At 46.8% G+C, this 26990-nt stretch overlaps 1 protein-coding gene across 3 annotated transcripts in view; it reads right to left on the reverse strand.

The window, feature by feature from the left end:
• ARRDC1 (arrestin domain containing 1) overlaps positions 1-26990 on the reverse strand; it is a 74610-nt gene that overhangs the window by 37598 nt on the left and 10022 nt on the right. For 2 of the 3 annotated variants that reach the window (XM_050926386.1, XM_050926385.1), the window contains exon 2: positions 3693-3803. In XM_050926386.1, the coding sequence (XP_050782343.1) occupies positions 3693-3803 (111 nt within the window). Of the gene's footprint in view, positions 1-2793; positions 2816-3692; positions 3804-26990 lie in introns of those variants that run through there. The other variant, XM_050926388.1, reaches the window with a different exon arrangement.

Here is a 26990-nt window from a genome sequence, read left to right on the forward strand (position 1 = left end):
GGTGTGTGGGGAGAGGTGAAGTGACTAATGACTGCTTTAGAGTGCAGTTAAATAGCAATAAATAGCTAAACCATCTTATTACTCAACAGATCTGCTCCCTGTGCATTTGACACACATCTGCTGGCCTCACTGACAAAGAACCATTTGCTACTGCTTTTTACTCCAGCTGGCCCTGCAGAAACAACACAGCTACAGGCGAATAAGCTGCATTCTGTTCATCATGCATCAAACAAAACTGGTGGCAACTGCAAACACACACACAGGCAATTGTAGGCAAGCCTCAAAGTGCCCAGCTTGACCCTCAGATCTCAGGTGGAGTCTGCAGGGCTGGTATTTTACACAAAAATCCACCCTGTGTTATCTGAACAGGTGTGTAACATTTACCTCTGGATGACTAAGATGACAGAGCTTTACAAGTTCAGTCATTTTTCCATTTGTGAAAGCATGAACTGAGATCAATAATATTTGTTCATCAATAATGGTACCTAGTTTAAGAATAAAAAAATGCAGCCGTTTTAAAAAGATGGACTTTTTGTTGAACTGTTTGTTCCTGTTCTAGTGTGGAAAATAGACAGGCACCTTCTTGCCAAGCTTTGTACTGGAGGATTTTGAAGGACAGATGCTGGCAGGGGAGACTAGTGCCTAGCACAAGTAACATGCTCTAGGGAAATGAGCAAAAGAGACAGGAGGTCATGAGTGCTACATTCACCTAAAAATGACTCTACTGGCCTCAGTACTACGCTGTATTTCAAAAGCACTGTACAGCATTACTTATGCCCGAGGAACAGGCAAAGATCACTGACTGACCTTGGTCCAATAAAAAGACATTACTTCGCCCACCTTGGGACCAACACAGCCACTACAACGCTGCAAAGAGTGACACATCCACGATTACACAGCAGAGTCCATATCTGAGCTGAGTTCTTACACCCACGTCTTTGTGTCTAATGCCTCATCTGCCAGTCCACACCACCAGCTCCAAGCAAGTGGCTTGACCTTTTTCACCTCCGTTTCCAAATCTATAAAAATGGGGATAATACTCAACTCTCTATGTAGCTGAGTGTGCCTTAAAATGCATCAGATTTCACCCTTGGCAGATATCAGAGGGATCGCCGTGTTAGTCTGGATCTGTAAAAGCAGCAAAGAGTTCTGTGGCACCTTATAGACTAAACAGACGTATTGGAGCATGAGCTTTTGTGGGTGAATCCCCACTTTGTTGGAAAGGCAGGTATTCGCTAGCTGTTTTTTAGCTGCCTTGCTCAGACAGTCCCTTCTACTTAGCCAATCAAGCAACAAATTGTAGGAAAGCCACCAAAATTAGGGTTTGACTTTACCTTTTGGTGCATCCCAAAGCCCATTACAAACACCTAATTGAACACAGACACCCCTGCGAGGTCTGTATTAAGCACACACAAAACAATGAAGTGAAAGACAGCCCATAAGGTCTGTTTTCACAGGTGCCGAGCACATCCAGAGCCCACTGTCTTGAACTGGAGTTTAAGCACTCAACACCTCTGAAGATAAATCAGGTCTTAAGTGAGTTGTCTGTGGCCAAAGCCTGGGACAGACTCTAGGGAGTTCTGACTCCCAGCCCCCTCCTATCCTCTTACCAATGTTAGCCAAGACTTTAGAGATTAAGGGCACCGGCTGGGCTTTTCAGATGAGCCCCGGAAGCAGGGCACCCACCACCTCAGTGAGACTCACTGGGAACTGCCCAGCTAACTCTTGAGCCTGGGTTTCCAAAGCAGCTGCAGTCTTTGTTCACTCTGAAGACATTAAAAAGTCTGAGCTGTGTCATGACTCCAACAGTCCATTCCCCCATCTGTGCCAGGGATTTGCATTCCTTCCGCCACCCCGCAGGTTAGTGCAGGGGAGCCCTAATTTAGAGGCTCCAAGGATCCCAAAGGCCACACTGTTTTCATCTACTTTGAGTGAATCAGGACAGAAGCACCCCTATGACTGTTTCTCTCTTGACAATGATGTAAAGATTCCACCCAGGGCAAGTTTCACAGGCATTGCATGCCCCCAATGACAGTTCAATCTCCCCCCTAACAGCCAGGTGGAGGCAGAAGCCCATGCTTTATTCAGGAAAAATAGGAGGCGGCCTGATTTGCTTTTTTGCCCGAATCCTTCAATTAAAGTTCTGGGGTTGGGACATTTCAAAGTTGCATAGTCCATGCAGCTCACTTTCCCCGTCCGCCACCTAGGCTGCTATATGGTTAAGCTTTTCCAGAGCAGCAGACATCATTCAGATGCAGGATCCTCAGAAATCATTGGCATGGAAAAAATATTCACGCTCCAATACTCAGACTTGAAAGTGGTTACAGGTTAAAGTGACTTAAATGGAGTCTGAAGCCAGCCAAAAGCCCTACTGCCCAAGTGCAGAAAGCATCCAGCTCTCAACTCACTCAGGGCTGTTTTACCTGGAGTGCTTTATAAAGCCCTTTGGGATTCAGCAGCCCAGATAGTGCATACACCAGGCTGGTGAGTGTCTGGCTTTGTTCTGGGCCATTTCCAAGGGAGACAGGGCTTTTCCTACTCCCCCTCTCACGCTGCATGTGGAAAACAAAAAAGTTAATGCAACCCACTCCTCCAGCCTATTGATCTGTGTGGCAACCCAACAGGAAAGTAGCCCTGATGGTTCCTCGTCACCCCTAGGGTCTGGGCTGGAGATATGTTTATCCCAGGAAACACTGCAGGATATAGCTGACCTTTCCCCAGCATGTGCTAAAAGCTATGCTTGTAGACTGCTGACTTAGCAAAAGCAGTCAGTCGTGTTTTACTGCCTCTTACCCATTTCCTATGAGGAGACGAAGCCTCTGAAGGCCCATTAGTTTGTTTCCTTGCCGCACACACTTCAGTATATAAGTTACGACTCCATACGCTGCTGTGGCAGGTGAATGCTGGTACCGATCGGTTTCAATGGAAGCCTAGATACAGCGTGAATTATTTGTGGTGTACTGACCTATTTACTGGCTGAAAGGCGGCATTCATTCAAACGCAGAGTCCCTGGAGCACACCCAAGTCATTCTGACTTGTGGCAGGAATATATGGCAGGGGCAAATACACAGCTCCTCTCACTGGGTGCGCATCTGCCAAGCAAGGAAAGCATTGCAGGGACTTCGTTCTTACAGTCCTAGCACAGCTGCTCTCGACTGAATTGCTACAGTGCACCCCATCCCCACGGTTAGGCCAGAGCACTATGTGGTTCCTGAAGCACCCTTCCTATAAGGGCCAGCACTGAGGCAGCAGGCAGGGCCTTTGTAGTTTCTAAAGACATGTTGCAGCTGCACCAGATTTGCACAACCTGTACACTGACTGCACCAGACAGCTGCATTGGTTTTAAGTAGACACGAGCTAGAGACCTTGGCCCAGATGTTGCAAGCAATGTTTGAAAGCCACATGAGGTGGGTGCTGTGTTGTACTGGCATTCCAAGTCCTTTCTGCATAGCGTAGACAACCCCTAGCTGTCTTGCATATAGCCCCGCTAACATGACGTCACCTGTACTTGGCATGCAGCTGAGCCTGTTTCAACACAGGGGTATTTCAGGAGATGGCGGCATTAGGTATTTTGTTGGCACACACACATGCAGAACCTGTATCGTAATAAAACAGCCCAAAACAGGATCGAAAGGGAAGGACTCTTCCTACTAATCAGACACAGTTCTCCATTCACCCCTTGCTGATCTTACCTTTATCCGCGAGCGAGAGCGTGCTGTTAAAGTACTGCTCCTCTACCGTCCACGCGGTGTCATTGGCCTTGTTGGACACGCCGCAAGAGCCAACACAGCTCACTTTGATAGCTAGAGGAAAAAAAATGCACATCTACATCAATACTGCAAGAGAGTTTTAAGTCTTCTTCCCAGGCCAGTCAAATAAATCCCATCTTGGGTCTCATTCCACTGCCTCCTGTGGGCTTCCTCCTCCACTGAGACACAGCCAATTTACCTTTAAGTAGAGTATCCATGCACTAGTTGCTGTGACAGTGCCCCTTTTCTCTCTCTCACACACACACACACACACACACACACGATGGAGAGTGGAGATGAGATGGAGGTCAGTGGCTCTCAATTCAAAGGGTATTTTCTCCTTTCACTTGAAAGTTATTGCTCTAAATGCAGCCTCTCTCCCCAGCAAGCCAGGACATTTTCTAAGCTAGTCTCATCACACTTGCTACGCAAGTTAAAAGTCTCTGGGGTAAGATTTTTCAAGAGCAACAAGGAGCTCAAACCTCCTAGAAAAATCAATGGGACTTAGGGGCCTTTGAAAATTTTACCTGGTCTCCCATTTCTCTGGCTCCCCTCCCCTTCTGTTCAACTAATCCTCCTCAAACACCCCCACACCAGGTAACTTGCTGTTTCAGCCCCAATTCCTGTGCACAGGCAGAGCAACCACTGATCCAACGGTGGGTCATTCTCAGCCCCAGAAGGACCTGTTAATGCAGCGAAGGGAGCAGAGAACTGCAAGAGCTCCACAACCTTTGAACACCTCAGGGAAAGAGGGCTTTGTCTTCTGTCGTTTGAAGAGAGAGTCAGATGCACCAAGCCCACCAATAGCTCCCTCTGCCCCTGCACAGCAAGGTCAGGTCACACACTAACCTAGCAGTCATATGAAGAAAGGAGAACTTAGTACACTATCTGGCCTACCTGTTCTCAAAGGGGCAGAGACACCACTCGCTCAGCAGGACACAAAGTAAAACTGTTTAGGGGACAGGAGCTGAGATGGCCTGTATAGGTACTTACAGAACTCGCTGTCCTATCTGAGCATCTCACAAATATTAGTGGATTTTACCCTCACCACACACCTACGGGAGGAGGGGGGGGGAAGGGTTGCAGAGATGGGGAATTGAAGCACAGGTAGCTGAAGAAACTTCAAGGTCACGCAGGGACTCTATGGGAGAGCAAGGAACCGAACCTGGGTCTAAGCCCACTCCAACAGCCTAGCTGCTAGAGCAAAATAACCCACCAACTGCACTGTCTGTTTTGTGATCCACACAGGGTCCAAATTCATGGGAGGGCTCCTCCAAGGTCACAGGCCAGTGTCCTTCTCCTTGCCCCACTGAGGGGGCACCAACCACCTGCAGCAGCATTCGTGGCCCCTGCATTGCAGACCTAATCCCAGCCCAGAAAGGAGGCTGAGGTGAGTGGGCTTGAGCAAGTGGCATGGTGACCCTGGAGCCTAGTTGGAACCAAATGAGGAGCAGGAGGAAGAAGAGAATCAGAGCCAGCCCCATGGACAGGAGTTGCCACTGGAGGATGTGTGTGCAGGATGGGCTTGCTCTCCACCCCCCACCTCCCTGAGGCCACTTGTCTGCACCTGGCCTATGACCTCCCTAAAACCTTCCCACCACTTGAGAAATGCTGCACTATACCATTCTTCCGACCCTGGTGGTTTCGAAAGCACAAACCTTTCCTTTCTATGAGAGAAAGGGAGTAGAGGTGGAAAAGTCTCATGCAGGCAGGTTAACATTCAGCACAGCACCAGGCAGGATGGCTGACCAGGCTAACCAGTGCAGCCACACATGAAATGGAGTCGGAAGGAGCCTGGGTCCAATTGGCAGTGCCTCACACCATGCCCCAGGGCAGAGTTTATGACCTTTCCACCCAAGGCAGAAATCCTTTTGCTAGGCTGTGGGGAGGGAACATGGAGAATTCTTGGGGGCAGTAAGAATCATGACTGAACACACTGCAATTAGAATGAGGAGTCCTTGTGGCACCTTAGAGACTAAAAGGTATTTGGGCATAAGTTTTTGTGGGCTAGACCCCACTTCACTGGATGCATGCAGTGGAAAATACAGAAGGAAGGTCTATATCCACACAGAACATGAAAAAAATAGGTGTTGCCATACCAACTCTAACGAGACTAGTCTATTAATGCCACAAGGACTCCCTGTTCTTTTTGCTGATACAGACTAACACGGCTACCACTCTGAAATCTGCCATTCTGGTTTCTTGAAAAGCACTTTGGAGGGGGGAGGGAATTTTCCTCACTGCTGATTCCTTACAGCTCACTCACCCGCCGACAGTTCAGAGTCGGCTGGAAGACAGTTCCCTGGCAAGCGAAGTAAGTGGCTCGTGTTTACCTTGGCCTCTCTTGAAACAAAGGCTGGTGCTTTGTGCCTTTTGTAAAGGGTTTTTGTCAAGTCAAGAGCCCTCGTGCGGAGTTTCAGGAAGGGCTGATCAGACACTACGGCGGTATGCTGAACTCCTCCCTCTCACCCATAGGGTTTATAGATGGGCCTATGTAGGGAGTAGACCCTGGGCTTTACAACACAGCTATGTAGTACACACCAATTGAGCATGCGCGCACACACACCTCCCCCAACCTGGAAGGAAATAACCATGCTGGAGACCTTCGCCTCAACAGGATTCTAGCAGAACAGCTTCACTTGTTCACAGCTACAATCGGAAGTCCTCAGCTGCACTAAGGATGTAACCTGATCTTTCCCAGATTATAGTATAATTAGAACCATGTTTCTAGACTAAGCTTCTGGGCAGCATCTCTGAGATCAAAGACTTTTTAAACCAGAACATTTTCACTTTGGGCTTTCGGCGGTTATGCCTTCTGGGCTGCTCTGACAGAAGGCATCAGGCAGAGCAGTTAGTCCTGCAAAGTCATAGCAAAGCTGGAGTCAAAATATGGCTTTATATCCTGAACCATGAAGAGAGACAGACATAAAACAAGCCTGTTACACAGAGATAGCAACCTCTCTCTGCTGGGTGGAAGAGTGTGCATGTAGACCTTGATACAAGCTGATGGGACTAGGACTACATCCAATGTCTTAATATGGTCCTCTCCTGGTTCCCTGGCAGCAACTTTAGCTCTTTTTTTGAGGTCCTCATCCTCCCCCACTCTGAGGCTTCCAAAGGGGTTTCTCCTTTGGCAGTCTCTCTGGGTGATCCACTCATTTGAAGTAACTGAAGCCACTAAGTATCTGACTCAGATCTACCCGGCCCTACCTGAGGTGTCTCCCTTGTGAAAGTAGAATGAATTATATTGTAAAAGAAAGAATGGATTAAAGAAATGCTGTACTTTAAGCAGAAATAAATGTTGAAATACAGGTGTCAGGAAAAGAAACATTAAGGCATAAACAATGAGCCCACATAAGCTAATGGTGAAACATTAACTGGAGATTGGTAAAAGTTAGTAAGGAAATTAACTATGCATATCTAGCCCAGGTAAACTTCTCAGATTCTGCTCCCTTTGTTATCTTGTTATGTTTGTGCCCTTTTATCTGTATAAATACAATAGTTTGTGTCCTGCATGGTGCTCACATTTTCTGGGTGTTATTAGCACAGCGCTGTGCTAATAAGAGTGGTCTGACAAACTGAGTCCTGAGTTTAACTTTGACACCCTCCATCCAATCTCGCATCTAAACCTGCCTCAGACATTGCCTGCTTGGGGGTGGGGGAGGGAGTCTTGTCATCTTCAGTAATCTTGGTGCAAACTTACTCCCCTTCCACTGTTGTGATCCCAACATCCTCCCTGCCATGCAGGCCCATAACTTGGAAGTTCTCCGCTCCTCCTCACACAGCAAAGCAAGCAGTGTCCAGATGTTGCTATAAAATTATGGTCCATGCAGCTCGATTTCTCAGGCAGGCTTTTCAACATTCACCTTATTGCTGTAGTCTCCTGCCCAGTGTCCCTCACGCCGGTGTCATACCCTCCAGTCTACAGTTCTGGAGATCATCTCCTTGGCCAGTCCTCTGACCACACCACTCGGAATCATCACCTTCCCCATTGCACTGCATTCAATATTCTAGTCAGTTTTCTCCCCCATTCAGACTCATGGTGCTAATTTACTCCATTAGGTTTCCTGTGCCTGCAGGGCCATAGTCATCATAGAATGAAGCAAAGAGCAACCACCAGAAGAGCCACTGGTTACCAGTTTTTTCCTGCATTGACCAGTAGTTAAACAGAATACAGCCCCCCCCTCCCGCCCCCCGCTCAGACACACACCCGGCATGGAGATTAGCACGTGTACGTAACTCAACTGGCTTAATCCAGAAGAGTTCTTTATATATCATAAAGGGCAATTCTCATTAAGAGTCAATACAATTGGGAGTCCAATGCATTGGACTCCCCTTCTTAGCTCAGAGGCAAGACCTTTTGTAAAAGGCTACCAGGCTGGTTTGAGGGCTGCCTTCACACTACAATATTTCCCAAGCAGGTGGCCAAATGAGAGACTAAATTGTCTGGCCATCAGTTGTGATCTCTTGGTCAGTCGTGCAGACAGCCAGCCCTCAGTCTATGAGCCAGTACAGGTCACTTGATAGGCCCACATTAGAAATTAATGGGAAGCGGGCTTCCAAATTTGCTAGGCAGCTTTGGAAAAATCCAACCCTTCTGCCCTAGCAGGAAGGGGTGCCACAACAGGGAAGGAAATTCGAGGCTCTGCTACAACCGGCCACTGTTCACCAGAGCAGATAGCAGCGGAGGGAAGCCCAGGTTTACTGCAGTCAAGACTCCAAAGCACATCAACCAGACGTTGAGTCACTCAGTCTTTGCTCATCATTTTGGAGTAGAGGAATTCCACTATACAGCTGCCAGTCTCTGGTCTAGTCCTTCCCATAGGGGGACGCTTACACCAATTGCTTAGCCAGCCCATCTGTTACAGATGAACTGTTCTGAAACCCAACCAGCTCCTCTCCCACCGCAGTTACATTTTCCCCCACAATGAAGATAAATTTTCCTATCAAATTCTTAATCTTCATAGTCCCAAAGGACACATCAGAAAACCTCCACGGGCCACTTCAGACGCTTATAAGCCATCAGCATCTGTTGCTATGCCCAGTTTCAGAGGATTACTGCCTGGTAGTTAGGGCCTGCCTGATTGGAGAAGGCACTCTGCAAAGTGTTATCTAGGCACAGACAGATGCATGTGGAACATGGGGGGACACAGCCAAGCTTGCAGTTTGCTTTAGTCTAGTGCACAGCTGTGGATGCTTGAGCTCCCTTTATCACAGGCCAGAACCTGTGGCACCTAAGGACTCCTCGGCTTTCTGTCAAGGAAATGGGAGCAAGTCTGTGGCCTGGCTAGGCTATTGTACTCAACTGTCTGCCATTTATTCCATTTTCTGTAGATGGAGTGAAATCTGGTTACGGTCTCCATTACGGCCATATTCCTTCTGAGAGTTCTAGCCCCACGCCCACCACAGGAAGAGCGGTTAGACAGCAGGGTGTCCAGATCACACATAGGCACTGGCGTTTCAGCACCAGCTTGCTCAGATTAGGATTGACTCACCAAGGCCTAAAATCCCTTGCCTGGAGCTGAACAGCAGTTACACAGGTGGGAAAACCCTCCTGCCTTTGAAAAAGTAAAAAAGGAGGAAAGCTAGAGCTGTCCTCATCCTTTAAACCAAATTGCCTAATGAGCAGTAGGGGCTGGTGGATGACAGAAAAGGGCTTTGGAAAGGTAACTGTGCCCCCCCTATATTCCAGCTCTCACCATTTTATCATGACTAGTGATTTGGGATGCTTAACCTGTCTCGTGAAAACACAATGCCAAGTGCCCACTCTGGAAAGTTCTTATTCAGAATGGCTACCACATGCTAATCCTCTCAGTGGGGCTGAAGCCAGCAACATAGTCACTATGGCCCTACGGCCTGCTTGTGGAAGTGATACAGCCCTTAAAGTTTACAGTGGGGGGTGGCAGTGTGGATGAGATTGGAGTTTGCCATGCCCACAGGCAAAACAACAGCTGCCATTCTATGGCTTGGGGTGGGGGGCTGGAAAGCAGAGACACTGACTGATGGTTGGGAGCAGGAAGGAGAGGGGCCTAAGATAGGCAGAGGTAGGGTGAAGGAGTCCTGCTGCTTAGGGCTTGGCTACACATGTGAGTTACAGCGCAATAAAGCAGCCCCAGGTGCCTTAGCTCACTCCCCATCCACACTGGCAAGGCACGTAGAGCGCTCTGACTCCACGGCTACAGCGCTGCTGGTTCTCCACCTCGGAGAGTGGAATAATGTTTGCTGCGCCCCCGCTGGAGCGCTGCGGCACCAGTGTGAATGAGGTGTTGCATTATGTGCTCTGATCAGCCTCCAGAAACGTCCCATAATCCCTTCAAGTCAAGTGGCCACTTCTCACTGTTGTGAAATCGACTGCAGAAGTGTGGACGTACCCTTTCAAAGCTCTGTTTGGAAAAGCCGGCAGCCCCAAGAAAAAGCAATCATTTACTGTTGGCTTTGAGTGAGTGAGAGGTGGGGGAAAGGAGGGGGGTCTGAACTTACAAGACAGCATACTGCCATGCTCTCAGTCCCCCAAAAACCCACTCTGCCCCCACATACATATATACACACTCCCTGTCACAATCCACCCCACCCTCACCCTATTTGAAAAGCACGTTGCAGTCACTTTCATGCTGGGATAGCTGCCCATAACGCAGCAGCATTGGGAGTGGTGTAAGTGCTGCAAATGTGGCCACGCCACTATGCTTGAAGCTGACAGTGTGGACAGACTGCAGCGCTTTCCCTACTGCGCTCTACAAAGGCAGGTTTAACACAGTGCTCCACATATGCAAGTGGAGCCATGGCGTTAGTGTCAGGCAGAGAAGAATGTGAGGGGCCAGGAGGTGGTGTTCAGGGAAGCGCTGCTTCTTGACAAGGTTAAGCCAGCATCACTGGTTTTAGGGGCTACCACCACCCATAGCAATGATTGATAGTCAAAGTTCTAATGTGCAGCTGTAACTCATCAACCCTGTACCAGCGTGATGCATTAATCACCTCTGTGGTTCTCAAGTCATTTGCCATCCAGCCCTTTTATCAAAAAGATAGGGAAACTGCCAGGAGTATTCCTGGCATATTTCCCTATCATGAGGGGAGGGTGAGGGTAATGGAGTCTCCATCTGAGCAGCCAGGGAGAGGCATGCATTTAAATTTGACTTTTCAACCTGAAACCACCACACAGTGGCAGAGCAGAGGGGAGTCAAAGTCAGACAGACTACACACGATCTGGATCATTTTGGGGATCAACCTATTTTTGGGGTGGGCTGACTCATGATTTTTAATCTCCTGAGATCAGTATTGTCTACCTGTAGCACAACAGAAGTTCCACTGGACTGTTACCTAGTGATGGATGGGAAGGTGAGCAGTCATGTCCTGGGCAGAGAAGTTGTATTTCTCACTGCTATGGCTCTAGGCCACTGGGATTAGCATCCCCCAGTCAGCAGTGCTGTACTGGAGGGGCGTTCATGGGTGCAGAGGTTCCAAACGTTTGGCCTGGGTGTACTTCCCAAGGAGAGGAAGGATGTGGGTAATTTCCCCATCATACTATCCAATTTCAGCTATTTGAGCCACATTTACAACAAGCAAACAAAAGCTGCCTGTAAGGTGACACCAGCAGCCCCATATTCCTGCACTTTCCTGTTCCACTGGGTGGACTTTATATTCAAAAAGTAAGAGCTCCAGGGTTCAACAGAAAAGATACCCAATCCCCCCCACACGTACATAGAGCAAAATCCAGAAGTACCCTGCACTTGCAGAACAGCCACACCTACAAGATAGGCAGCGGTATCTATCTGCATGCATCCAGTGATGCCCCACGTTATGCGTCATAGAAAGAGACAAGTGAGATGAAGGCAGGCAGATCGGCCACATCTAGCCACGTATTGAGAGTAAACAGAGTCAGCAGAGGAGCCTGAGCACATTGGCCTCCCCTCCAGGTGATGTAGGAGAGCAGCCAAGTCCTGTTCAAAGCTCAAATTGCTTGTCTCTGTTGATTCAGAGTGTTGCAGTGTCTACCCTCAGGGAAGCTCAATTTCCATTATAGGTGGGGGAAAAGCAAGGACAGACATGTGAACGAGAAGCTGTGTACAGCACGCTCCCCTGCAGGAGATGACAGGGCAGAGTAGCAAGCAAGAGACAGAGGGCTAAGATCTCTTCCACTTCCCAGAGCGCCAACCAGATGTCGTGAATGTGCACAGAATGTCACACGCTGTCCTGCATGAGGAGTGAATACCAGGCTTAGCAGGAAGTTTGGCAACAAAATAAAATCCAGAAGGTCACAATCCCTCCCCCACCCCAGCTACTCAATCACCTCAGAGGCAGGTTTTCCTCCTACGGCCACTTCTTTGTGAATGAGGATCCCCATGACAACAGGGCAAGGCATCAAGAGACCAGGGCTCTGTTCCCAGCTCCGCCACTACCTAGCCGTGTGACTTGACAAGTCACTTCTCCGCCGTGTCTCATTTCTCTGCCCACCCTTCGCTTGATTTTAAGCTCTTCAGGTTAGCAAGCAGCTCTCAGTATGTCTATACCGCACCTAACGAACAGGGGCCCCAATTCTGATTGGAGCCAGGGTGCCATTCAGGGAGAGCAGGAAGGTAGTTCTCCACCCAACCCAAGTTTCATACCACATTTGGGTGAAGTTTGCAGTAGGAGGGAAGACGCTGCCCCCCCCGCCCCATCCCATGGAACTGTGGCTGGCCGCACTGCTAGGGACCAGGAACCTGCCTCCTGATCTGCTGCACAGAACTGGGTGGAGGCTGATGTCGGAAGTGGCCTCCATCATATACCTGGGTGGGCAGAGTGCACCCCTTGCTCCAGCCCTTGCCCTGCCAAGATGCCTGGAAGAAACCGTACCTACCCACCCACTCCTTGTGCCTTGAGCTGCCCCCTCTTCTGGCACACAGCACTATCCCCTGCCTGCTGCCTCACTGGTTTTCAAACTTTGAGCTGAGCCCCTCCCCTTGTGAGTCTTGAGTCAAGTGCCCCCCCCTACCCCCTCCCAGACAGGCTGGATGGCCTGATGAAGTGAGTCAGGGGATGGAGGTGGTGCTCTTACTAGGCCCTAGCATATGGAGCTGGCCCAAGAAGTCAAACTATTTCTCCTGCCCCACAGTGCCTAAGTAGCACCTGGGATCAGTTCCAGTTACCCCCCTCCCCCCTGAAAGTCTGAAATAGCACCCTGGTTGGAGCATCTAATACAACCAACCCCTCACACTGATGGAGGAGGCTGGAGATTGCAGGGATCCCCTTTAGGGGATTTCAGACAAGGTTCAGGTCACTAATCTGGAGGGCTGGGGGCAAGGAAGCAGCTGCAGTGCCACTACCAAGGTTAAATTGGAGCCATTGTGGTGAAGGGATGGGAAGTGGCCATGGGTTGGTGGGATGGAGGGGAAGGGGAAGCATGTTTAATAAGTTTGTTCTATCCCCATTGCTCTCAGTGCAGCATTATCCAAGTAAACGCTGGAGCCTGTCTACATACAGGGGGTCTGTAAAGTTTATCCAGAGTGCCCAGAGCTCGGGATGCTTGCTCTTTAAACAGAGTTGTTTAAATCGTCTGAGCTACAGGGTGCTGGCCTCTCCAGCCATTGTGTCATGTTAAAATGGGACCATGCTCCCTCCCTATCACAACTGTCCCAGGAGCTAGAGAGGGGCCTTTCCCTCATGATGCAGGGAGAAGGAGAACGGCATTTTTCTCAGAGTCTGAGTGAGCTGCCCCTAAACTCTAGGATCCAGCAGGGAACAGCAAGTGCTCTGGGAACCTAGAGATTCAGCTTTGAGACATGGAGATTTATCTGAACATCAGCCAATTTTAACTTGGAGGGAGGATGAGAACTGGGCCCCCATTAGAGGACAGAGTCAGCCAAGCACCATGTTTTAATTAGATTCTCCATGTGCATGCGCACACACACACACACGAGACCAGGACTGCCTCCTCACATATCTGCAGCCAGAGACAGGCTTTCAGAAGAGTCAGTCAATAGCTGAAGGCACCAAAAATAGCAATAGCCAAGCCAAGCCCTCCCGAAAGAGAAAGGAAATAGTGATCCTGAGCACCCATGCCCCAATCCATGAATAAAGTAGGAGGAAGGCCTTCATAACCAACACAATGTTGGCAATAGCAACAGTACATCCGGGTCCCATACGCATTAAGACTGGGCCTTATAGCAAAGGGGGGTTGTCAGTAAGTTGATCCTTCCCCACTCCAGTTCCAATAGGGTAATAAGAGCAAATTTAAGTGCTAGAATAAGATAGCACAGGCTTTTTTCAGACCCTGAGCACCATTATAGCCAATGTGATCGACTGGCTTGGGAGACATGAGAGGAGAGTTCTGTGCCCAGCTTGGCCATGGACCAGCTGGGCAGCCTGGTGCAAGTAACATTGCCTCTGGTGACCCTCTCCATCCTTGGCTTGCCTAGCCAGACTGAGCTCTGAAGGGGCGGAAGGGTCTGATCTCACTTGGATCCTCAACTCTTGTGCAGTACATCTACCAATGTGATATGCCCCTCTGCCATGTACATTGGCCAAACCGGACAGTCTCTATGCAAAATAAATGGACAAATCAGAGGTCAAGAATTATAACGTTCTCAGACTGGTTTTTGAATACTTCAACCTCCCTGGACACTCAATTACAGACCTAAAAGTCGCAATTCTCCAACAACCAACCACCAAATGTCAAACAGACTCCAATGAGAAACTGCAGAATTGGAATTAATTTGCAAACTGGACACCATTAAATTAGGCTTGAAGAAAGACTGGGAGTGAATGGGTCATTACACAAAGTAAAAAAACTATTTCCCCATGCTATTTTTCCCCTACTGTCAGTCAGACCTTCTTGTCAACTGTTGGAAATGGGCCATCCCGATTATCACTACAAAAGTTTCTCCCTCCTGCTGAAAACAGCCCACCTTAATTGATTAGTCTCATTATAATTGAGAAGGCACCACCCATTTTCTCATGTTCTCTCTGCATCTGTCTCCCTACTGTATTTTCTACTGCATGCATCCAATAAAGTGGGTTTTCGCCCATGAAAGCTTAAGCCCCAAAAAATTTGTTAGTCTCCAAGGTGCCACAAATACTCCTCGTTCTTTTTACAAATGAAGACATTGTCCCTCTGTCTACACTAGCAGCTGAAGAACAATCGCATCAACTGGTGCTAAATGTGGAAGTGGGATGATCGAATGATAGTTCAGTAACATGTCATCCATCATTGCTGGCAATGGGTCAGTTATCTAGCATGGCCAAATCACAACAGAGGACTTGTCACACACACACCCTTCTACACCATCTCTCAAGAGTAAGCATCAGTGATCAGAGCGGGCTTCAGAAAAACAAGGCCACATCGATTTGCAGAAGCAGAGGCATGAGATTCTGTATTCCAAGACACGTAGCACATTATCAAAATGCCACAAAGGTCTCAGCAAGTTGCTGTAACAGGCAGCATGTGTGTCAGTACATCAGCAGCTTGAAGGACTCATCTCGAGACAGAAGTCAAAGCTCAAGTGTGCTCAAAGTTCTTGCCGGCCTGGTTGGGTGTATGGTAGGCCTCAGCATTGTAGGGAGGGGACATAGATGGTTGGAATTTAATAGAGGACTCTGGGTGTCCATCTACCAGCTGTAAGACAAGACTTTGGGAAGCTGGAAAGTTTGTGAAGAACTACAAAAAAATCTCTAGGTAAAAAAAAAATGAGTTTAGCCTCTGCTCAATGTGTAGAAGAAAATTAAAATGGAGTACATCTTTAAAAGGTCAGTGAAAACTTCACTGGTAGCAGAACAAGGGGGAGGAACTTTCAAAGGTGAAAAGCACCTTTAAGTTCCCACAGATTTAAAAAATTCAACCCCCTCATGTCTGAGGAGCAAGGAAAATCGACTAGAGAAAGGGCTGGATAAGCGTCAACAGAAGAGCTGGCAACCTTAGCTTAAATACTTAGCAATGTATGCAAAAGTTGGGGAAAGAGACACTCCTAATTAACCAGCTACTAATTAATTTTTAGCTGTGCCCATCCTGCTAGGGCTGTCCTATTAATTCTTGTACTTTTACACACACACACTCCTATAACTGAAACAATAGAGCAAGTCATCCAAGCAAGGTGAAAGAGGAAAGGGTAAGCTAGATACCTATACTAAGAGGTGCTAAAGCAGTATTTTGGTTTTGCAAAAGCAAGGAGTAGTTTGGATCCAGATTCTAATTTAGCCTACCCTTCATTTGCAAGGGGGGGTGGATCATTCCCCCACTTAAAAGTATGCTCTGGGAAAGAGGGTTTATGATTCCACAAAATAGGGTGGAAATGCTTAAGACTGTCAGGGGTCCATGGGGTAATCAGGCCCTTAGCATGGCTGTTTGTAACATAGAAGGGGATTCAGATTCTACTGGTCTGGAATAGATGCTTGTCACCCATACTGATGACAGCATTAAAAAGGGTGGGAGAATGTGACTTCTTGCAGTAACTGAACTTTGATCATTGTGACCAGAGGGAGAGCACACTTCCCAGGAGCTGGATTTGCGTCAGATGTGATCACATGAATCATGGTTGAAATAGTTCTCTAGTCAGAGAAGTGATAAGAGACAAACACCCTATCACCTGTGGGTGAACACTGTTCACAAAGCAATCACTCCCTAGCCGACCTGTCTCCATCCTCAGAGGAAACCTGCACAACATTTTCAAAAGTCGAGCCTGGAGGATCTTAAATTCAGAACTCTGCTGATACTAAAAATCATGGACTGAACAGAGACCCTGGATTTATGGCTATTACAACAGTCTGTAACCCACTAACCCCCGCTTTTTGTCCTATGACTGCAGAGGTGTTACCAGGCCACTCAACCTTGAACAGTCCTTTAGCTGAGGCGCTCTGAGTAGCTTTCCCAGACCTGAAGGGGACCGTGTAGCTCGAAAGCCTGTGTCTCTCACCAACAAGAGTTTGTCCAATAAAAGATATGACCTCACCTACCTTCTCTCTATTCAGGGTCAGAGTTTATAGTCCTATGACACAGGGCTGCCCTGGGGGCAAGGGGGGGCAACTGGGGCAATTTGCCCTAGACCCCAGGCCCTGCATGGGCCCCTATCATAAACAGAGAGTTAAGGGTTAATGTCTTTTACCTGTAAAGGGTTAACAAGCTCAGTGAACCTGGCTGACACCTGACTAAAGGACCAATCGGGGACAAGATACTTTCAAATCTTGGTGGAGGGAAGTCTTTGTTTGTTGTTCTCTCTTGGGACTAAGAGGGGCCAGACATGCAACCAGGTTTCTCCAATCTTTCTGAAACAGTCTCTCATGTTCAAAATATGAAGTACTAGCTAGAAGGCGGATTAGTCTTTTGTTTGTTTTCTTTATTTGCAAATATGTATTTTGCTGGAAGGATATTTTTACCTCTGTTTGCTGTAACTTGTATCTTAGGCTAGGGAATCCCTCTAAGTCTATATAAGCTGCAGACCTTGTAAACATTTTCCATCTTGATTTTACAGAGAATTTTTATTTTTTCTCTCTTTAATTAAAAGCTCTCTTTAAAGTACTCGATTGATTTTTTCCCTTGTTTAAAACCCAAGGGGATTGGGTCTGAACTCACCAGGGGATTGGTGTGGGGAAAGGAGGTGGGGGAAGGTTAATTCCTCTCTGTTTTAGGATCCAAGGAGTTTGGATCAGTGTATCTCTCAGGGTAACCCAGGGAGGGGAAGTCTGGGAGAAGGAAAGAAGGGGGAATGGTTTATTTCCCTTGGTTTTAAGACCCAAGGGGTTTGGGTCTTGGGTCCCCCAGGGAAGATTTAGGGGGGGGACAGGGAGTGTACCAGACACTGGAATTTCTGGTTGGTGGCAGAACTATCAGATCTAAGCTAGGAATTAAGCTTAGACGGGTACATGCAGGTCCCCACTTTCTGGACACTAAAGTTCAAAGTGGGAATAATACCTTGACAGCCCCCCTGCAAGAATATAGTATTCTATAGTATTGCAATTTGTTTTTATGGAAGGGGCCCCCAAAATTGCTTTGCCCCAGGCCTCCTGAATCCTCTGGGTGGCCCTGCAATGACAACATTAAGTTGTGGCTCTTACCCGGGCTACTTTCACCCCCGATTTGTCTCGTCACTTCTGCTCAGACCAGTTATGCTCTCTGCTCCCGTTGTTTGAATTACTACACCTCCTCGGAAGAGCCACAAAGAGTGATGTTGTAACACAACCTGTGTTCAGAGCACAAAGACAGTCTGGTGCTAGAGAGGTATAAGATTTCCAAGAGCCAGATAAGTATAGTTTAGCTAAGGAATGATCAAGCCAAGGATAGCAATCCTTAATTAGATGAAGGATGAAGAGGGAGATTAGCCTGGGTAGAGGCCAAGGGTCCTACATTAATAGGAGTTAAAGAGGGAAAGGTAGGCTGACTATCGAGAGAGTGATGGGAGAGAAATGCAAATCTGAAGTACTCGTGCCACATTGCTTGGGAGAGTTGGAAGTGCACAGAACAAGGCACTGGAAAAATATAGTTTAGAAAACAATTATGTATTGTACAGAGAGGGACAGACCAAGCCCTAGAGATTCCTTTTCCGCTTGATGTTGAGGAAAACCTTATGGTCAGCCAAGAGGCCACTGCAAGTATCAGCACACACCACTGCAAGCTATGGCTTTTTGGAGCTATTGGGCACTTAAGAAGCAGCCAGAGAACAATCCTTGATTAGCCCAAGATGGAAAACAGACAGGGTACATTTTCCTGCCATTTATATTATAGCAGCAAATCCTAGGAAGACACTGCATAATTCTACTGTGATAACTTTAGAGTTCCTCTTTAACCCAGTATCATGGGTATTGATCTTCAGGGATGGGGAAAAAAGCCTATGTAGGTTTTGTACACTAGGACTGTGAGGTACACCCTGTATGGGGACACAGGCCATCAAAAGAATGGCTGGGATCAAAATCAAGCTGAAAAATTCATGAGTCTAGAACAGCTATTACTCCAGCATGTGACTATAAACTAAACTATTCAGTGACCTTCTTGGGTTAAGGATTCACTTATTTGAAGGTAGAGAAAGTCAGACGGGAATGCAATGCTGCCCAGTGTTCCCAATGCCTCTCATACAACAGCTACCAATATGCTCAGGCATGAAACACTGTTCATAGAGCCAGAGTCCCTCATCGAATTCAGCAGGGAGTTCTGCCCCATGACGCATGGCCCAACAGGATATTCAAGGTAGGACAGCAGCTGCAAGATAGAATGTCCTTGTTTTGCAAAATGGTTGTGTTGGGCACAGAATGTCTCCTCCTCTACAATAACCCCCAACCACAATCAAATCCATCACACAAACCCACCCACCCCTTCCTACGGAGCAAGAGAAGCAGCTGTAAATGTCACTGTTTTCCCTCTGCTTAGGTAGCTGACTAGGGTGACCAGATGTCCTGATTTTATAGGGACAGTCCTGATATTTGGGGCTTTTTCTTATGTAGTACCCTATTTCCCTCCCCCCCAACTCCCTGTCCTGATTTTTCACACTTGCTGTCTGGTCACCCTACAGTTGAACAGATTTCTGACGACAGCCATGCACACATGGATCGACAGACATTGAAGCACACGGCTACCAGAAACACACACTGCAGTCAGAGTACTGTAGTTTGCAGGGACCAAAGCCAGGGGAGGTGGGAGAGAGAGACCGAGACCAATTCTAAAGATAAGATGTTTCTCAGAGGACGGTTCCTATGCCCCATCTCACCACACTTCCCTCCAGGAATCCCACCACCCCGGGTGAAGATTACTCTGATGCAGAGAGCCAACACAAGACCTACACATCAACGATCCAGTCCCACTTTGAGGGCATAAGTAGGATTTTGCATAGACTTGGTGCTAGACCTCTGGATGGGTGCAACATTCAGCCCGTGCAGCATGTATGTTGCATCATGCCTTGGGAAACAAGGGAGGTGCTCAAACCTCCAACCTACACAGACTGCTTAAGAGAATCAGCTGAAAGCTGCTTCTGGAAAGGGATTAGGGAAGACAGTTACTCTTAGAAGCCCACCAGTTAACATGGAACAAACTGGACTAGCTAGTGGTTGGCTACAACAAATCATGATGGCCAAGGTAGTTGCATTCAGCACTAGCTCAACACTACGGCTGGCCTGTGTCTGCAGAAGGGTTGTAGAAAGTTCAGATCAACTGCCAAATCCAGCCTGTAGCTTCCCTCCCTCTGCAGAATTGAGCTGCAGGTCTGTATTGCTTGTGAACTCCAGACAGTTTGAGTTTGTCCCACAAGCGAGAGAAATAGGAGCAAGTATTCTGGCAGAGTAAATTTGGATAATAAATGCAAATATTCAAATAAGGCACCACCCTGGGGCTACAGGCAATTTGCTAGTCCAGCCCAAAGGGCTGCATCTGGGTTTGTGCAGTCTCTGCATTAGCAATATCCAGACCATCTTCCCCTTGGGTTTTACTTCAAAGGAATCCTAAAGAGTATCCCCCTGGCCACACTTTACCCTTCCTTGGCCTTTCAGCACATTGCTGCAAAAGGTTACACAGCCCATGGCCATAATGCCAAGAAGCTGGTCAGGTAGAGTTTTTATTTTCATTTGTTTCTCTGGGTAACTGCCTCCATGCTAAGGAGAAGTTTTGATTTAAGCAAATGCAGCTTTTTCCTCAAAGTGCTGTACAGATTCTTCACTGTGGGGCTCTAAATACAGTTGACTTGTCCAAATCTCCCCCATGCGACACATGGGTAGATTGTCTCCAGTCTGCAAGGATTTTCTTCCATCACAGACAAATTGAACATGACAAGAGGACCTGTTCTCTTTCCCCATCAGGGATTTTGTCTGCATGCATCCCAGGGGAGGGGGGGGGGGGGGAAATCAACTGCCAAGTTCATTATAAACAGGAGTCCATGTGTTTAAACATCAGGCACTTTTCCCTACTTAGCCCTAGCCCAGACTACCCCGCCGTATCGGCGGGTTAAAATCGATTGCTCGGGGATCGATATATCGCGTCTAATCTACGCGATATATCGATCCCCGAGCGCGCTTATATCGATTCCGAAACTCCATCAACCCCAACGGAGTTCCGGAATCGACACGGAGAGCCGCGGACATCGATCCCGTACCGTCTGGACGGGTGAGTAATTCGATCTTAGATATTAGACTTCAGCTACGTTATTCACGTAGCTGAAGTTGCGTATCTAAGATCGATTTCCCCCCCCTAGTCTGGACGAGCCCTTAGACAACACTTATTTATAACACCTTACGAGTTATCAGCACATTAGCTGCCCCAGGAGGAAGGGAAAAAAATGAGTCACCTTGCACAGCTGGAACAAAACCCAACCCGAGAATGTTTACCACACCTGGTTCTTTACACATGCTGCAAGGCAGGGAGTGGAAAGTGAACCAATGCATCCCACTTCGACTTTGTTTTGGTGGTTTGGAGGGGGAGGGGAAAAGAAGAAATGAGGAGGGGAAAAGAAGAAATGAGAGTAAAGTACAACCAATGTGTGCTCATAATTTTCAAAAATCTGCCAGAAGCAACTGTAGTTTCTTAGCAACAGGCATTAAGCACCTTACCTTCTGGGACATGAGTCTAGAAATTGACATCCAGCAGCTTTGTGTTAATATCTCATTTTTAACCCCCTTCTGTTACTCCACTGGCACAGGAGCATCTGTCTTCACAAAGATTTCCCACCCCCTACCCCCAGACATACAAGGATTTCTGAACTCAGACTGTGGTTTAATTCCAAATCCTGCTTCTGTCAAGTCTTGTGGAATGGGGAAGTTGCTTTCCCCTGATAACTCTCGTTATCTCCCTTCATCTGACACATGCACAGTGGGCATGTTGGGTAATTACAGAGCCATGTGATCAGCTGCACCTTTGATTTACCCTTCTGCCTAATAATCCTGACTCCTGGAGACTTAGTCCAATGCTCCAGATCCTCAAGTAGGTTCATGGGCTTTTAGGATCAACCTGCTGCAAAGATGTTTCCTTTACTCTCCTCCTCCATAAAGTTACCCCAGACTGAAGTCTAGGAAGGACAATATTCCTAGACCTGGGCTTGCAAAGGAAAATGGGGGGGAAACACAGAAGGAGAATCTGTACGGCAACTTATGGTAGCCCACCACAGTGCCAGCCTTTCCCCAGTGGGTCACTGTTCTTCTCTCAAAACGTGTATGGGGGTAGGAGTGCAGAATCCCACCCCTGGAAAACAAGTAGGGTTGCCAACTTCCTATCTGCAGAAAACCCAAACCCTTGCCCCACCCCTTCTGAGGCCAAACCTCCTGCTCACTCCATCCTCCCTCCCTCCCCCACCACCTTAGCTCATTTCCACCAGGTTGGGGCAGGGGGTTGGGGTGTGAGTGATTCAGCTGAGTTAAGCCAGTGTATACTGATATGGCCCTTATCCCTCTCAGAGAGCTGCACAAACACCACCACACTCCTGTGAGCCAAGGCAGTGCTGTTACTTCCTGGTTTTGGAGGAGCAGAGGCACAGGGAGACCAAGAGTACATCTACAGCAGTAATCGTCTCAGAACCAAGACCAACCAGCTCAGGCTCATGCTACAGGGCTAACAGTTGTGTAGATGTTCCTGCTTGGCTCTGAAACCCAGCAAGGAGGGTATGCATGCTTACACCGCTAGGTCAGTCTACCCAAGTTATGAGACCACAGGTTGCACCTTTTTTGTTTGGAAGCCACAGTACAGACATCCCCCTAGTGACTTACCCACTGTCACACAGGAAGTTTGTGGCAAAGCTGTGAACTGAACCCTGGTCTCTAGAGTCTCAGGCTAGCACCCTAGCCACTGAGCCAGGCATCCTCTCATTTCAGTTACCAATGGCTCATTCTGATTTAGCTTAAATCTGATCCTAAATGGACTTTTATTTCAGGTTTAACAAACTGTTTTGGTCTAGTTAGAGTGTCCACACCACAATTTGCACTGGTTTTAATTCATACCTTAAATTATTCTGGTGCAAGTTTCACATTTAAACAAGCTCTAATGACTCTTTAGGTCCTGGCAACACTCCCCACAAGGTGCTTTAATGCCTGTCAAGTCTACAGCCTAATAAGCTGCCCCTTCAAAATAAGTTATCCATGTACTGTTTCTCTGTATGCACAAAGCAAACCATCCCATCCCTGTCTGGCTGCCAGGGCAAGCCTGCAATTCACTGAATGAGCGAGATCAGCAATAAGCAGTCTGAGAGGCCAAGAGACCTAGTGCTCAGACATCCTGGGAGCAGAGTCCTTTAAAACTGGCCAATACCGAAGAAAACAATCAGCCATTGTGTACACCACAGACATTGGGTCAAAGGGTTGCGACCCCATATGGCACTGAGACTCCTGTGTAAAACTCCTGGGACCAATCAGCATTTCACCCATCACCACAAAGGGCATTAGTCACTGAACAAGCCTGCTGCCTTTGCAGCCTCATTTTAAGAGAAGGCTTCAATAAGGAAAGGAAATTTACACTTCATGGCTTTATTTTTGTATCCAAGTAAACAATGGTTCATGTCGCCGCTGATCCCCGCTGCTCTGCACTTGTAAGTTGTCCCCCCACTTTTTTTTTTTGACAGCACCATGTAGTGTCTTTCTGAGATTTAACTAGCAACTACTACAGTCCAGGAAATTGTACACACCCAGCTCCTTCATTTATGTTCACTTTTGCATGGCCTCCTTTTCCAACATACTAACTTGTACCTACTATGCTCAGAAGCTTATATGCACCTGAAACGCTAGTTAACAGAGGTACAGAGCAGAGACGATGGCCCATTAAACACTTCTTAAGTTAGCCCTTGTGAGACCTCAGATTCTCATTCCTGCCTGCTGTTTGGGCACCTTCATAGAATATCAGGGTTGGAGGTGTGAAAGTAGAATGAATTATATTGTGAAAAATAGAAAGGATTAAAGAAATGCTGTCTGTACCTTTAAGCAAAATTGTTGGAATGCTGCAATCCAGGTGTCAGGAATACAGACATTAACATAGAACAATTGCACCATTTAAGGGCAATTGGTGAAGTATTAGCCTTAGATCGATAAGAGTTAGTAAGGAAGTAGGATATGCATGCTGTGCCCCAGGTGAATTTTACTGTTTTGCTTTCTTTGTCCCTTTGTCTAATTCCCGCTCTTTTATCTGTATAAATAAGACTGTTGGGTCTTGCATGTCCACTCACATTATCTGGGTGTTATTAGCAGAGCGCTGTGCTAATAAAACAGAGTGGTCTGACAAACAGAGTCCTGGGTCTAACTTTGACAATTTGGAGGTTCCACCGAGATGGCAACCGTCTTCACTGGGGCTGTGTGATTCCTGGCTGTTTTTGTAGGATGACCATGGCAGCCAGCACCTGGGCATTTGGCCCAAGCAGTCCTCCACTAGAATGGAAAGGCGCACAACCACAGTGAAGTCTACGCCATTGAACCTGTTGGTTCCCATTCTGTTCTGGTAGGGAACCCGGGATCTGACATCAGGAATCTGGTCAGGTAATTATTTCTGTGTTTTGTCCGGACTGAGGACTGTCCTGTCTCTGTGTCTATCCGTCCTCTTGTGGAATGTTTGAGTCTGGGTGCCATCTCTGTCCAGGGATCGGCCGAGCAAGGGGTTCCTGTCCCTGCGGTCTGAGTAAGTGGAATCTGCACAATTGCAGCCGCACTGCATTTTGGGTAAAACCCCTGGTGTGAAAGCAAGGACGATTGAGGCAGTAGGCTGTGGGCTCCTTTTGTGTGTTGCAGCGGGCATCGCTCTGACGAACCCGAATTTCCTTCTTGTGTGATTGGTGTGTGAAGTCCTCCTGTATGGGTAACCAGACGTCTAAGGGTATGGCTACATTTGGAATTTCAAAGTGCTGCCCCAGCTCATTTTATGTATTTAGGATGGGTCCGGACTCCTGTAAAAAGGGTCCAGACTCCCATAAATTTCTGGAAAAATGGTCTAGGCTAACTCAGGGGCATCCCAAAACTCAGTGGCCACTGTTAAAATCTTGGAACAAAGACTGAGTGGACGTCTTAAAGGACAAACTCGGCCAACCTAAAACTAAATTTGCTAAAGGAGAGGTTAATTGTTTCATGCAGTGGACAAAATCAGAATTCGCCTCTCTCAAATATTCAAATAAGTTAAAAGCTTTATTAAAAGCCTCCTCTCCCACCACCAGACCCGAGCGCTCCCCTTTACCCCGTTCTCCAAACCCTGGATCGATCCCAACCCCCTTCATACTCCCATTTCATTGTAAAAAGGACAAAGCCCCTTGTTCTGTTCCCCTTTGTTGTCTGCCTCAAAAAAACTGATTCTTTAGTGTTCCACTACCAATTCAGCAAGGAGGGTGGGCTCCTCAACTAGCCCCCACCATTCCTGGTCCCCTTCCTTGAACATTTCTTTCAAAATTGTGAAGTGACCACAATAGCACTCACAAATGGTTCATTGGAAAAAGCAGGATTGGGCCCAGACAAGCAGGAAAGCAACAGATAAACTGAAAAAACAGGTTGAAAGCCCTAAGGGAATAGTGTCAGGAATAAGAAAAGCAGTAAGTGCAGGCATGAACCCCTGGAACAATACTTAAAATGGTGAAATCTGAGGTGATAAAGGTGTCATTTTGTGACAAGTGATTTAAGGAAAGAGTGAAAAGTTAACTCTACAGAGGCTGGAGAGAATTAAGCAGTTAAACTTTGTGGAAAATGTTAAAAAGGACCATGTTAAAGAGAGAATTCTTGGTTTCTTTGCAGCCATTCTGAAGGGAAAATGGGCCCTTTTCCAGAAGAATGCCTGTAAATAATCCAAATATACATACACAGCTATGTAAAAACAAAGCAGTGTTAAGGAAAAGAAAATGTGTATGTATCTATTTGTCTGTGAAAATATGTAAAGTTTGACTCTAATTAAGAGTTGCAAAACTGACAGACCTTTTTGCAAGACACAGGTAATTAGTGCTGTTTGGCTTTGGGATTTAGCATTTAACCCTTAAGGGGTAACTTGATTCTTTACAAAAATTAAAATGTTTTTAAACAAAGACCAAGTCATGACTGCAACAGGGCAGTCAAAATCAGACTAGGCAGAGATTCTGGAGTCTTTTTTTGTAAAAATAGCAGATAATAGCTGTAATGAAATAATAAGAAATTAACGGTGACCCTCTGAAGCAACAGCAGAGGTGAGGTGCACAACAAAAAGAAGCAATGTTAAAACCACTGAGCCTTTAAATAGCTCTGTGTAATCAGACTGTCACTTTCATAAGGATACATGAAAACTCCGAAAGAACAAAAGAAACAGTTACACCTTATGTAAAAATTGATATGGCTAATGTTTTTAAAAAGTTATAGTACAGAAGGAATGTGCATTTTTCCCTAAAAGCAGCAAAGAATCCTGTGGCACCTTATAGACTAACAGACGTTTTGGAGCATGAGCTTTCGTGGGTGAATACCCACTTCCTCAGATGCATGAGAGGAAGTGGGTATTCACCCACGAAAGCTCATGCTCCAAAACGTCTGTTAGTCTATAAGGTGCCACAGGATTCTTTGCTGCTTTTACAGATCCAGACTAACACGGCTACCCTCTGATACTTGACACATTTTTCCCTAGGACATGTGCAGTGCATATTGTTGAAAGGGGTAAAAAATGCAAACGAAACGTGCTGCTGAATTAAAATCCTATTAGTGCTCCAAAAAGAGCTGCAATAGGCTGTGTTTTCTTTTTCAGATCCCTGTGTGTTAAGACAGAGTCTGAGCTCTGCTGATGGCTTTGAATCCAAAAGCCAAGCCTGTGTTGATGCAAGTTACCTAACTGATAAAGAAAGGTGAGAACTGCCAGCACAAAAGAAGCTGCAAATAAAGAACATACCTGGTCAGCAAACAAATTGCCTACAGAAAAGGCATGGTATAACAAGATACCTTTAATAGATTTGATGCTAATGTTATTGTTAAATTTATTTTAATATTAATTGGAAAAATCCTTTACAGTAATGATGCTTCTCAGCTATTACCTGTGAATAAACTTAAAGCTTAACACAGCAGGAAAAACATTACAAACTTGGTCTGCTATATAAGAGGAAAAACTTGAGGTACAAAAAAAGAGTCTCAAGCTTACTGTAAGCACTGATTTAGCTCAGTTCTCTATCAGTCTTGGCATTGAATGGCAAACAGTTACCAATCATCTGTTAAAAGGTAAAAAGGTAACAGTTCCTAGAAAAAAAAAAGTGGAAAACTGGACCATTCATATTATGCACACAAATGGGGACATGTTAAGAATTGCCACTGCAGAAAAACATAACAGCTTACCATTGGTATAACATTTTCTGGATGGTCTCCCACAACTACTGACATACTAATGTTACTACCCCTAATTGT

Source organism: Gopherus flavomarginatus, chromosome 17 (genome assembly GCF_025201925.1).
Source record: "Gopherus flavomarginatus isolate rGopFla2 chromosome 17, rGopFla2.mat.asm, whole genome shotgun sequence".
Classification (NCBI taxonomy): domain Eukaryota; kingdom Metazoa; phylum Chordata; order Testudines; family Testudinidae; genus Gopherus; species Gopherus flavomarginatus.